We start from the raw sequence: 13803 nt of genomic DNA, 5'->3' as shown, positions 1-13803 counted from the left end.
CTCTAGATATGTGGCCCAACCAGTCGACGATTTCCTCTTTCCTTGGGAGGAAGAGGCCTCTGTGGAACTATCAAAGAGGATGAGGGGTTCTCTGAACCACCAAGACAACCAACAGCGATGGAGGCAAGACCAGTTTTGCACTTAATTGAAAACTTGCAAAGTTTTGAGAACTCAGCTGCTCGACAGCTCTTTGATTTGTAAATAATTTGGTCATTGTCTTCTGTTTTGTAATTTAACTTTTTTTTTGCATCTATTGTTTTTGTTTTCAAGAGATAGGAACAAAGAGGGTGCAAGATGGTGCAAGATGGGAAACAAAGAGGGTGCAAGATGGGAAACAAAGAGGGTGCAGGAGAACAAAAATTTTGCAAGATGGTAAAAAAATAAAAACAATTTCCTCTTTTAAAATTTTTGAGATCGTTTTTTACAGATTTGATAAAAAACCATCACAATTTTTGCATACATGATGAAAACATCATTACATATTTTTCCAACTTGCAAAGTTTTTCTTAACATTTTTTTGCATACTTTTTAAAAAATCAAAGAAAAACTTGCAAATTATTAAAACTTTCATTAAATGTATGTTGATCAAAAAAATCAGAAAAACAATGTATCAAGATTGGGAATAGCACTCAAAAACAAAAATGTTGAAACTTTTTGGCAATGATTTAACAAGTTTTGTACAATAAAGTTTTGCATTTTGCATTTGCATAAGAAAAAATAAGTTTGGTTTTTTTCTGCATATGTTTTATGAGAAATCGAGGAAAAACTTGCATATGCAAAAATTTTTCTCAAAAACATCAGCATACTTAAAAAAATCATTGCAGTTTTTGCATCTTGAAAGAAAGTAACATGAATTTGTTCGTTGAAAAGCATTTAAGATGAAACATGATTATCTTTGACAAAATTTTGATGAAGAAATATTCAAAAACTAATAGAAAAATTGACACGCCCATTATTTACAGAACCATAACCATCAATAAAACAATCAATTATTTTGAAAAAGTCAGATTCATGTTCGGAGTTTTCAAATTCTGTCTAAAAAAGCTGAGCCCAGAGTTTGCGTAGATGCAAGTTTTTGATTAGAACTTAGATAAAGTTTTTTGAACTTTTTCCGAACGAGTCGTTTCTTTGATACGCTTGGTGTTTTTTATAGCTTCTTTTTATCGTAAATTATGCTGAACACTGCAAATAAGCTGATTGAATACTTCCCCATTTGATTTGACAATACTTGAATAGAATCCGTGTTTGTACAAAAAGTAAAGACAATCAGTTTCTTGATAAATATTTTGATATTTGTCTAATCTCTGAAGAATCTGGCTAAGAATTATTCCTTTTAAAATTAAATGAAAATTGCAACTTTCCAAGGAACAAAAAGAATCGTGAGTAGACACGCCATAATCTTGACTTACTATGTTTTTTTTTGTAAAATTCGTTGGAAACAGAAAATAAGGATTTATTATTATAATCTGAATAAAAACTGGGAAGAGCTTGACATATAGCAGCTGTCATTGAGAAGAATGATTTTTGCAGAAACTGGTGGATTCATGTAGTAGTAGTAACGCCTACGCCATTTCAATATAGGGAAACTTCATACAAAATCTTCCTTATTTGGTACTACTTCCATATGACTCATACTGCTTAGTTCCATTTTCATTTAATCTCAAAATCATTTCTCCCTTTTCTCCTCATCTGATCAGTTTGCTCTTCAAAAATGTACTCAATAAAAGTTGATAGTCCCAACTGCCTTGAATTTTCAAAAAATCAAAAAAGAATTGGGAGATTTGTTTGGTTCCAAAGATCCTACAAAGGAAAATTATACTTGGAACCACGCTTTCAACTATTGAAAATAAATGATTTGGGACAATTTGAAAAATCTCAACAAGTCTACCTAAGTGAAAAAGAAGGAGAAGCAATATCGGCAATCCGGAATACTGTATACTGTTTTTCACGATGCTGAAAACCTTGGACTCGTGCCTATTTATGAAGCAAAATCTGGCAAGGAATCAACTATGGATCAGTAGCTCGACATCTGTAATAGAGTATATGAAATAGCAACATACAACATGAGGAGGGTGTCTGTCACAATCAAGAAGTACAGTGTGAACAAGCCTCCCTACTTTCAGATTCGACTCTTCACTACAAAAGAGAATGACGCAATGAGAAACAAGTTGCCTCTGTCATTTATACTTTGATTGAATTAAAAGAACTGTCCCAAATTTTGGGAAACTTCATGTTTGTTGATAATTGTGAACCTCAGTACTGCTTTGTGATGTTTTGCATGTTTGGTATCTGAAATATTATTGGTTCAAAACTATTTTTTCTCACTGAAGTCTATATTTAGAGCTATAAGATCTTAGGAAAAAACAGACAAAACATAAAATTAAATCAAAATTAACATAAAACGCTAACCAATTATCAAATGTTTTTCCAGTATTTAATTAGGAAATTACAAATTAACTTATTTAACTACTGCTTTCATAAAAAAATAGGTAAATTTTGTCTTATTTCAACAAAATTACAAACAAGAATGTATATTTAGTTGAAAACATTATCGTTATTTTTTCGATTTTCTGATTTTCATTGGTTGTTTTCAATTATTTACCTAATTTGAGGTTTTGATTGGCTACATCAATTTTGATAGAAATTTCAAAGTTTCAATTAATATTGAAAAAACCAGATAAACCAGAAAAGAAATCTCGTTTATCTCACTACGGTATCAAATTTCAGATCTTAGTAATGTTGGAAAAATTCAATAAAATTGATTGATCAGGAAGTTTCATAAACATAGTTTGGTTCTGATTTACAAAGTTTCTTAAAATCTGTGAATGCCAATGAGTAGTTAAGTTTTTGCTTAAAAATTTTAAGACTTGAATATTTGTAGAACATCGACTATTTGAAAGGTTTTGTGTAGTTACTATTTCAAAATTTTCCTTGTTTAGTGCTTGTAAAAGTGTTCATAGAGTAGAGCGTTTTTAAGCAGACAACGTGGTTTGACTTATTAAGAATTATGGTTTTCTATTGTTTTTTTTTTGATGATTTCAGAAAAAAAATTGATAAATGACGTGGAAATAATGCAAAAATAAATGTTTTTGCTAAACTTTGAAGATTTCAAGATAATGATATACATCATTCTCAACTGAAAATTTACTCTAAAAAAATCAGATTAAAAAATAGCATTATACAGTTATGAGGTTGAGAAAATCAATTAAAGACTTTTAGCAAAGGATTTATGGTAATAATTCTGCTTCGGATTGTTGAATGATCGTTGAAACGATACATTTTTTTCATCTAAAACTCAATTTTCAAGTAAACATTTGTTCAAATTAGATTAATTTGGTAGATAGTAGATGAAGAAGAAACTGAGAAAATGCTAAATTGAGATGGAAACTCAAATTAGTTCATTAGGAGTTTTGTGATATTTTTACTAAAATTTAGCTTATAAAGTTTATCTTGAGAAAAAATCCGACATAAAAAATTCTCAAAGATTTATTTTTTGCGTAATTCATTAGAAAAGCTTGTTATCATTTGATATATTAGGTACTTAATCTAAAAAAAACTCAGTGGTTTTCATGATAATTTTTTGAAAAAAACCCAATCCGACCTCTTTTGGAAGATGATACATAAAGCATAAATCAAAAACTTGCTTTCAAGATCTACATTTCATTATTGTTACTATAGAGTTTTTGCCTAATAAAAATCGGAAAATTATACAATTGTTCCAGTTTGCGACTTGATTTCCTTTGCTTAATCAAATTTTTGAGACGCGCGCTTCTAGAAGTTTAAAGGTATTGTAGATGTTGGGAACTAGGTTCTCTTGCGTATTTCCGAAGGTTTTCAGATTATAACTAATAGAGCTGCTCTTCATTTGATCTTAAATCGTAAAATTACATCTTTATATTCTCATTTTTAACATATATTTTTGAATGCTTTAGGTAGCACCAATTCTTTCTCACTTGGATATTCTTGAGAAAACTTCCGTCCTAAATTAAGAATAAAAAGCGATTTAATAACTCTTTTTTCAAGAAAATCTATAGTTATTGATCCCAAAAATTGTAATTTTGCCTAAATAATTTACGGTGGCAACTGAACAAGGGAACCTCGGGGAAGACTTTTACAATTTTTATCTTAATAATTAGACGGTATCTGTTCTAATTTCATCTCTGCCAGCAAATTTTTCGTTCAATTAATACTATTTTCCTCCTAAATTCTCCAGTTCTGACTAAATTTTCTCGTAAAGTGTGTTCAAAAGCGAAAACATGTATTAAACAGAAACCAAGAATAACCTTAAAACAGAGAAAAATTCTATGAAAAATCATGAAAATTATGTTGCAGAAGCAACAGAGAGATAATCATCAGTTATGAAAAAGATTTTGTTGAAATTGAGGCAATATCGAATAAATGTTTTAGAAAAATTTTTCTCAACTTTAGTAAATTTTAGTAGTTAACTAATCATTTTTTATCAATGATCTAAAATTTGTAATTATTAACATGAAAATTTGGGTAATTCATTGAGAAAAAATTGAGGAGGAGTTGAATCATGGAGTTTGACCTAGACATTTCATGGAATACTGCTCTTAATGATCGTTTGAATTGAGATTCCGATTAAAATTTTCCCTGAACTGGACAAAAAAACAGTTAATTACCAAAATAAAAGGTTCAAAATGGAAAATTTTTGGTAAATTTGATTAATTTTTACTTTACCTTCTCGAAAATTACGATTAATTTCACTGTTTTCCGAAAATTTCAATATTGATTCTGCTACTATGAGCTTTCTTTTTGGTGTTTCGAGCATTATATAACCCGCTTTTTAGCTCAATTTAAGGTAAACTTTATCGTATTTCAATATTTTGAGGAAAAATAGTGGAAAAATTCATTTTTTTATTCAAAATTTTGTATCATTGTCTCAACAGGATGCCAATTAAAATACAGTCTGAGCTCAATCCTAATATCTAATCGTAAAATATGTTTGAAATTAGATCAGAAGCAGCAATATTTTAACCAAAATTATGGGATTTCTGCAATTTTTTTCCAAAAACTTGAAAGTTTTGCAATTTTTACCAAATACTTGAAGTTTTTGCATTTTTTTCCAAATACTTAAAATGTTTGCATTTTTTTCTCAAAAATTTGACTTTTTTCGAAGTTTCAGTAGGTTTTAGTTTTCCTTCAAGTAGATAGAAAGAAGATTATCCAATAAATTAGGTGGAATTAAAGCTGATCTTATTGTGTTTTGAAGTTTTTCGAAAATTTTTCAATTTTTTCGATAAAACTTCTAAGTTTCTACCCAAAAACACCTACCATTGACTTACCATGTTCCAAAAAACTAATTAAAAGTCGTTCATTACACAATCTACACGTAATTAACAATTAATTGTTCCCAATTAGATAACGCGCGCCAAGATTTTTGCGAAAAAATAGACATTTCTACACAGAAACCAAAAAATTTTTGTTTTTCTTACCATTATCTTACCATCACACAAACCATGAAAACTAACCATTGGTATTTCTTATCCTATTACTTTAAAGACTCTATATCGAATGTTAATACATAGCTGGTAGACCTGATGCTCTTTTCCCTATCTTATTACATGGGGGTCTACCACCTCCCCCCCACAGCCTCAACATCTACTACTCACAATCCTGATAATATTCAAAATCATTATAATAGTCACAATAAATATAGTAAGCAAAATCATAAAATTAGTATTAGTAATCAAAATCATAATAATCACAATCATAATCATAATAATAGCAATCAAAATAATCGTAACCATGATATTAATATTCATCATAATGATCATAAAGATCCTAGTCATAATAACAATATTCATACTAATGGTAATCATAATCATAACAAGACTGCTCGTATCAGGGCGAAGCCCTGAAAGTTCCGACTGCCTTTTAAGGTCTATGGAGCATTAATAAGATGAAAAATTTCAATGAAATAAAAAATATATAAAAAAAAATTTGGAAAAATTTGAGATTTTTTTTGAAAAGCATCCCCCCACACGTCATATTAAAAACAAAGTGATAGATTTTGCGCCTATTAACAAATCAATTATGGCATATAAGCTTCCTTGAACCAATTTGGAACGATTTCTAAGACGGATTAAATCTCGCTTACGCGTTAATAGCGCGAAATTTATCGCGCGTTAATTGTCCCAAATTGGCCAAAATGGCAATGTTTAAACCGCCATAACTTTACGAAAAATGATCACAGGTAAAATATCTTTTCAAATTCAAGCTGAGGACCACAATAGCTTTCGAATGATACAAAAAAATTCCGTCAAAAACGGCTTGTTAAAACGTCGAAATTTGTCTGAAGAAAAAAAACCCACCCCGAGCACAAATATGCCGTTACTTTCGTATCGAAAGTCGGAACAATAATCATAAAGTAATCAGAACTTTAAACATAATGATAATCATCAGAAATATTATACTAGTAATACGCCTTAAAAGCTTAATAAAATACATAGTCATCATAACAAAAATCATTAAAGTTTTCATTATGAAAATAATCAAAATAATCGTAAAAAAAATCAAATACCATCATAATAATAGTAATTTTAGAAATAATCATACCTATAATAAAAATCATAATAATCAAAAAAATAGTATTGCAATCATAATTATCATACTTACCATAATAATCATAATAATTATAATAACAAAAATCATAAATAAAATCAAACTAAACATAATAATCATAATAGTAAGCGTAATCAAAATAATCATAATAATAGTTCAAATTTAGAAAAAAATTAACACAGAGGCGAGGCTGCGCTCCGCAAAAATTCAAAAGAACACTACCAAAAAGCAGCTCTATCAAGTGAAATAAGAAAAAAAGAAAGAAGCCTCAAATTAGAATCAGCAAAAACGCGGATACGTGTAGGATTCGAATCTGCGACCTAGTGCAATCAAAAGATTTCGAGTCTCCTGCACTATCCCTGCGGCCACGAAAGTGAACAACCGACAAACACCAGTCACGAATAAAGCGGCTATATTTGCTCATAAATTGCCAAAACCATTCTGCAAAAGTGGCACTAAATACAAATAGACTCTATTTTGTAATTATAATTTAGATTATAACAAACTGAAGGCATTCACACTAACTTTGCGTGTAACAATCACAAAACATCAAAAACTTATTATGTATAATTTATGCATTTCGATGAAATGGCTAGATATATTGAGTTAGAAAGTTTCTGATATCGAGTTTTCATTATTGTCATGTTGTTTTAAACGAATAACTTTTTCGGTTCATTTGATTAATTGAAAATGCATCAACTGAGTTCAATTCTTACTCTTCGAATGTCAAAGCACATGCTATAAAAAAAGCTGTAAATGTGCCCAAAAATGACACCATTGTTTGCAAGTGTAGTCATACTAATCATAATCATAATAATCTTAACAAAAAAAGTAATAATCATAATAATCATACTAATATTAATAATACTCATAAGACTCATAATAATCATAATAGCCATGATAATAATCATAATAAAAATCATAATCATCATCATAATAATCTTTATATTAGTCATAATAATCATAATCATAATCATAATAATAATCATAATAGTCATAATAACCATAATCATCATATCAATCATAATAATAATCATAATAATAATCATAATCAAAAGAATTATAATCATGATAACAATCACAATTATTTGTTATCAAACCAATTATATACACGAAATGAAAATAGGTTTGAGAGGGCATCCTAAATATTTCAAACCAAATCGGACGAGGGATACCTCAGAAAGCAGAACAGTTGTGAAGTATATCTCAATCTTACATTGAACTCATATTTTTTTGGTAGTTTTCGAAAATTTTAAACAAGTGAAACTACCCCACACCTTGGAAAAACAACACTTCAATTAGCCTAATAATCCAACTTGTGTTTTTTTTTTGTTTACTGGCTACCAAAGCTTTCGTTCGGTGATATATTTTTCAAACTCAGTTTTTGACTTCATTTATTTAAGTCTTTAGGCAACCCCACCACCTGTAATTACCACTGATTTTCAGTCAAATGAAGATGAACGATTAGATATAGAATCAGTCAGTGACGCAATTGACAAAAAAGTAAAATACGTTTTGAAAATCAACTTTTAGTTTAAAAAATACTAGCGATGCCCCTTACCCAATGTAGAATCACTCTGGCTTTTGTTTGAATCGAGCTGCCAGGTAACATTTTTAGCTAATGTTGATATTTTTTGGTCGTTGCCTCCTTCCAAATCGAGTAACTTAATAGCAATTTCAGAGTTTTTTCTAATCAGATCTCTGTTTTTTTCCAGGAAGCCCAAACCCCAAAGAAGTTCCAGAATTGTCGATCGAATTTCACTGCCATATTCAAGTCTCAGGAATCTCGGAATATACTCGAGCACTTTCGATTGTCTTACAAGTAGCTCTTTGTTTTCGTCCTTTTCAGCGAAAATGGCCAGCGAGCGCCAAAACGAAAGAATTGTTTCGGGGTCGTTTTTGACAGAAGAGAGGCGCTTCAAAATAAAATCTACATAAGGTAACACTTTCCGGAACAGCTCAAGAGAGGCGACATCAGGTTTATCATCCCTTGAAACAAACCAATAGACAAAGTTCGGGTCACACTTCATTAAACAGAATCTACAGTAGTTTCTGCGATTACACTTGGGATGACAAGTGTCTTTCGTTTGATTGGATACTGAGTTTGGTTCTAATTAACACAAATGGAGCTTGGGGGCTTTAATGTTATTATATCAAACCACTTTCCCCAGCCAAAGTCGCACTTTTGTGTGCAGCCCTTGTGTGAACTTAACAATCTGTAGCTATATCCACTTTGCAATAGCTCAGATTTTAATTTTTGAAAAAAGGTTGTGGTGAACTAAAGGTTTATAGCGTTTGTGCGATTCAGTGAATTTAAATTTTATTTCAATTCTTTGTCAATGAATGGGAGCTCAATTCTTCTGAAAAATTAAGAATTTTCAGGGGTTTTACGCAATATTGTTGAGCAGCGTCCGCCTCCGAAAAAGAATATTTTGTTAGACTAATTAGTCTAAAGCACATCTTTCCAAAATATTTATGAAAGCAAACAAATTCTCCAAAAATAATTCAAGGCATCGTACATTTTATGAAGCAGCAATGACTTAGTTTTAAAGTTAATATATTGTTAGCAGCAGGGGCGGATCTAGGATTTTCTCGAGGGGGGGTGCGGATTTTCAAAAAATTTTCGAAAGTTTTGATGACCTCTTTTTTTAGGTCCATAAAATTGATTTTCTGAGCTCTCCTGAAGCAATAAAAAGACGCTGTTTTGGCCAAATTTTTAGCGCCGCTGGCGAATTTTTGAAAAAAAAACAGATGAAAAAAGCAGCTTTTGGGCACTTTTTCGAAAATTTTGACAAAAAATTTTTTTGGCGCGCACTCCCCCTCAAAATTAGTATATATTGGCGCCCTAGGCGCCTTTAGAAAAATTTTAGGGTCAGTCGGCCAAAAGGGATTTCTTAAAAAGTACTAAAGGGGTAGGTACCCTTTGGGTTGGCAAGATGTCGAATCCCTGAGGGAAAGGGGTGTCCGCCCCCCTAAATCCGCCCCTGGTTAGCATTATTTTTAGTGTTCAAATCTAGTACTCTGGAAAAACATTGTGGTGATTCTTTTCTTTCGATAATTGTTCCGACTTTCGTACCATTCCCGGTTAGCCCTCACGACTCAAAAAACCGTTCAGACCGAGAATGGTACGTACCGCACCCACCACCCAGTATTAAACCCGAACAAACCCGGCAAAGTTCGGCGCGTTTTAAGCGGTGCTTCTAAGTTTCACGGCAAATCACTGAATAATTCCCTTCTCGTCGGCCCCGATCTGCTTCAGAAGCTTTTAATGGTTTTAATGCGCTTCCGAGAGCGGAAATACGCAGTTTCCGCAGATATCGAAGGCATGTTCATGCAGGTCAGCTTACTAGAAAGCGATCAGCGTTCCTTGCGTTTTTTGTGTGGGGAGGATCCCACCTCAGATGTGAGTGTATTTCAAAATACAAGGCATATATTTGGAGTGAAAAATTCTCCGACATGTGCTAATTATGCTCATCGCCGAACAGCCGTCGACAACCAAGATCGTTACCCCGAAGCCGCTTACGCCGTGTCAAACAAATTTTACGTGATGACTACCTTGGGTCTGTGAAAAATCCAGAAACTGCTTTAACGTTAAGTAGCAGTTTAGTTGAACTGCTCAAGTTGGGCGAGTTTAATCTTACAAAATTTATAGGCAACGTTCCCAATTTGTCCTTGAAACTAAATCCCCCTAAGACCAGCGTTAACAACAGTCAGGAAATTCTTACCGCTGCGATTATTCCGAAAACTGCATCGCATGTTCTCGGTCTCAAATGGGACCACGTCACCGATACGTTGGTTGTGAGCAGAGGATTTAGCCGCAAACTCAAAGACTCTGTTACACAGCGATCGGTTCTTAGTTTTGTGTCCTCCGTGTTCGACCCCATAGGTCTTGTCGCCCCGTATACCGTACGCGCACGTTTGCTACTGAAAGATATCTGGAGGTTTAGTGGCCAACAGTGGGACGACCCACTGCCAAATGAGTTGTGCCGCAGATTCACTTAATGGTACTCCGGCTTGCCAGTTTTAGGGCAGCTCAAAATACCTCGTTGCTATTTTGGCTTCTCAGTAGATGAGGTTGAGCTGTTCTGTAGCATTCCTTCGAGCTCAGAAAAACGCCTATTCCAAATGTCAACAAGCGTTTGACTTCGGTAAAGCTAGAGTAACCCCGATGAAGATGCTTTCAATCCCGGAGTTGGAACTTCAAGCTGCGCTTCTTGCTAGTCGCCTGAAGGATGATATCGCGAAAGCTCTGTCACTGAGTATTTCCAAAGTGTTCATGTGGACTGACAGCACAACAGTCCTTCAGTGGTTGAACTCAACAAGTAAACAGCCCATGTTTGTAGCCAATCGAGTAGCCGAGATTCTGGAGTCAACATCAATTGACCAATGCTGCTGATTCCCTCAAGCAAAGCAGTTGGGTAAACGGCCCTTCCTTTTTGAAACTCTCTGATGGGCCTTTCAATCCAAATAGGGAAGTTACTGAGAAAATTCGACTGGATGGTCCGGTCTACGATCTGAATGAGGGTTTAGAGGTCTCTTCCACTTTTCCGTGCACTGCAGTTTTGACTGACTTTGCCTTCTCTTGGGAAGAGTATAGCTCGTTCTCCAGGATAAAGCGGCTGGTCGCATATATGTTGAGACTCTCACCTAAGCATAGACATTTGAGATCGCCAGATAAGGCCATAATTGATCCAACAGAATTTGTCATTGCAGAAGGAAGAAAAACTTTTGCAACTTTCGCAGATAGAGTCATTCCCAGCTGAAAGTAAACAATTAGCAGCTGGAAAATATGTGAAAACATCGAGCCGTGTACCATCGTATTCGCCTTTTTACGGACCGAACGGTTTAATTTGATCTACCGTATCCAACGTCTCTCCGCAACCGCATTCGAAACTCGCCATCCAAAAAATATTGGATAGCCCCCATCGCCTAATCCGATTGCTTCTCCGTTTTTATCACCTTCATTCTGTCATCCATCAGCAATTTGTTGTACTACGCTTGAGATCTGCACTAAAAGCTATTGAAACACATTGTGTATGCTGTAAAAAGCGAAAAGCAAAGATATCTGGAGGTTTAGTGGCCAACAGTGGGACGACCCACTGCCAAATGAGTTGTGCCGCAGATTCACTTAATGGTACTCCGGCTTGCCAGTTTTAGGGCAGCTCAAAATACCTCGTTGCTATTTTGGCTTCTCAGTAGATGAGGTTGAGCTGTTCTGTAGCATTCCTTCGAGCTCAGAAAAACGCCTATTCCAAATGTCAACAAGCGTTTGACTTCGGTAAAGCTAGAGTAACCCCGATGAAGATGCTTTCAATCCCGGAGTTGGAACTTCAAGCTGCGCTTCTTGCTAGTCGCCTGAAGGATGATATCGCGAAAGCTCTGTCACTGAGTATTTCCAAAGTGTTCATGTGGACTGACAGCACAACAGTCCTTCAGTGGTTGAACTCAACAAGTAAACAGCCCATGTTTGTAGCCAATCGAGTAGCCGAGATTCTGGAGTCAACATCAATTGACCAATGCTGCTGATTCCCTCAAGCAAAGCAGTTGGGTAAACGGCCCTTCCTTTTTGAAACTCTCTGATGGGCCTTTCAATCCAAATAGGGAAGTTACTGAGAAAATTCGACTGGATGGTCCGGTCTACGATCTGAATGAGGGTTTAGAGGTCTCTTCCACTTTTCCGTGCACTGCAGTTTTGACTGACTTTGCCTTCTCTTGGGAAGAGTATAGCTCGTTCTCCAGGATAAAGCGGCTGGTCGCATATATGTTGAGACTCTCACCTAAGCATAGACATTTGAGATCGCCAGATAAGGCCATAATTGATCCAACAGAATTTGTCATTGCAGAAGGAAGAAAAACTTTTGCAACTTTCGCAGATAGAGTCATTCCCAGCTGAAAGTAAACAATTAGCAGCTGGAAAATATGTGAAAACATCGAGCCGTGTACCATCGTATTCGCCTTTTTACGGACCGAACGGTTTAATTTGATCTACCGTATCCAGCGTCTCTCCGCAACCGCATTCGAAACTCGCCATCCAAAAAATATTGGATAGCCCCCATCGCCTAATCCGATTGCTTCTCCGTTTTTATCACCTTCATTCTGTCATCCATCAGCAATTTGTTGTACTACGCTTGAGATCTGCACTAAAAGCTATTGAAACACATTGTGTATGCTGTAAAAAGCGAAAAGCAAAGATATCTGGAGGTTTAGTGGCCAACAGTGGGACGACCCACTGCCAAATGAGTTGTGCCGCAGATTCACTTAATGGTACTCCGGCTTGCCAGTTTTAGGGCAGCTCAAAATACCTCGTTGCTATTTTGGCTTCTCAGTAGATGAGGTTGAGCTGTTCTGTAGCATTCCTTCGAGCTCAGAAAAACGCCTATTCCAAATGTCAACAAGCGTTTGACTTCGGTAAAGCTAGAGTAACCCCGATGAAGATGCTTTCAATCCCGGAGTTGGAACTTCAAGCTGCGCTTCTTGCTAGTCGCCTGAAGGATGATATCGCGAAAGCTCTGTCACTGAGTATTTCCAAAGTGTTCATGTGGACTGACAGCACAACAGTCCTTCAGTGGTTGAACTCAACAAGTAAACAGCCCATGTTTGTAGCCAATCGAGTAGCCGAGATTCTGGAGTCAACATCAATTGACCAATGCTGCTGATTCCCTCAAGCAAAGCAGTTGGGTAAACGGCCCTTCCTTTTTGAAACTCTCTGATGGGCCTTTCAATCCAAATAGGGAAGTTACTGAGAAAATTCGACTGGATGGTCCGGTCTACGATCTGAATGAGGGTTTAGAGGTCTCTTCCACTTTTCCGTGCACTGCAGTTTTGACTGACTTTGCCTTCTCTTGGGAAGAGTATAGCTCGTTCTCCAGGATAAAGCGGCTGGTCGCATATATGTTGAGACTCTCACCTAAGCATAGACATTTGAGATCGCCAGATAAGGCCATAATTGATCCAACAGAATTTGTCATTGCAGAAGGAAGAAAAACTTTTGCAACTTTCGCAGATAGAGTCATTCCCAGCTGAAAGTAAACAATTAGCAGCTGGAAAATATGTGAAAACATCGAGCCGTGTACCATCGTATTCGCCTTTTTACGGACCGAACGGTTTAATTTGATCTACCGTATCCAACGTCTCTCCGCAACCGCATTCGAAACTCGCCATCCAAAAAATATTGGATAGCCCCCATCGCCTAATCCGATTGCTTCTCCGTTTTTATCA

General features: G+C 35.0%; 2 protein-coding genes across 3 annotated transcripts in view; one reads left to right on the top strand and one right to left on the bottom strand.

Annotated features, from left to right (window-relative positions):
• Positions 1-13803, top strand: part of LOC134853382 (uncharacterized) — a 540493-nt gene that overhangs the window by 328683 nt on the left and 198007 nt on the right. The window lies entirely within an intron of this gene.
• The window catches only part of LOC134848412 (uncharacterized), a 58149-nt gene that overhangs the window by 16804 nt on the left and 27542 nt on the right, over positions 1-13803 (bottom strand). For both annotated transcript variants that reach the window (XM_063866211.1, XM_063866522.1), the window contains exon 4: positions 8147-8574. In XM_063866211.1, coding sequence (XP_063722281.1) covers positions 8147-8574 — 428 coding nt within the window. The remainder of the gene's footprint in view (positions 1-8146; positions 8575-13803) is intronic.

Source organism: Symsagittifera roscoffensis, chromosome 1 (assembly GCF_963678635.1).
Source record: "Symsagittifera roscoffensis chromosome 1, txSymRosc1.1, whole genome shotgun sequence".
NCBI classification, from domain to species: Eukaryota; Metazoa; Xenacoelomorpha; order Acoela; family Convolutidae; genus Symsagittifera; species Symsagittifera roscoffensis.
The sequence above is the reverse complement of the archived record's forward strand: the minus strand, read 5'-3'. Positions and strand labels throughout refer to the sequence as shown.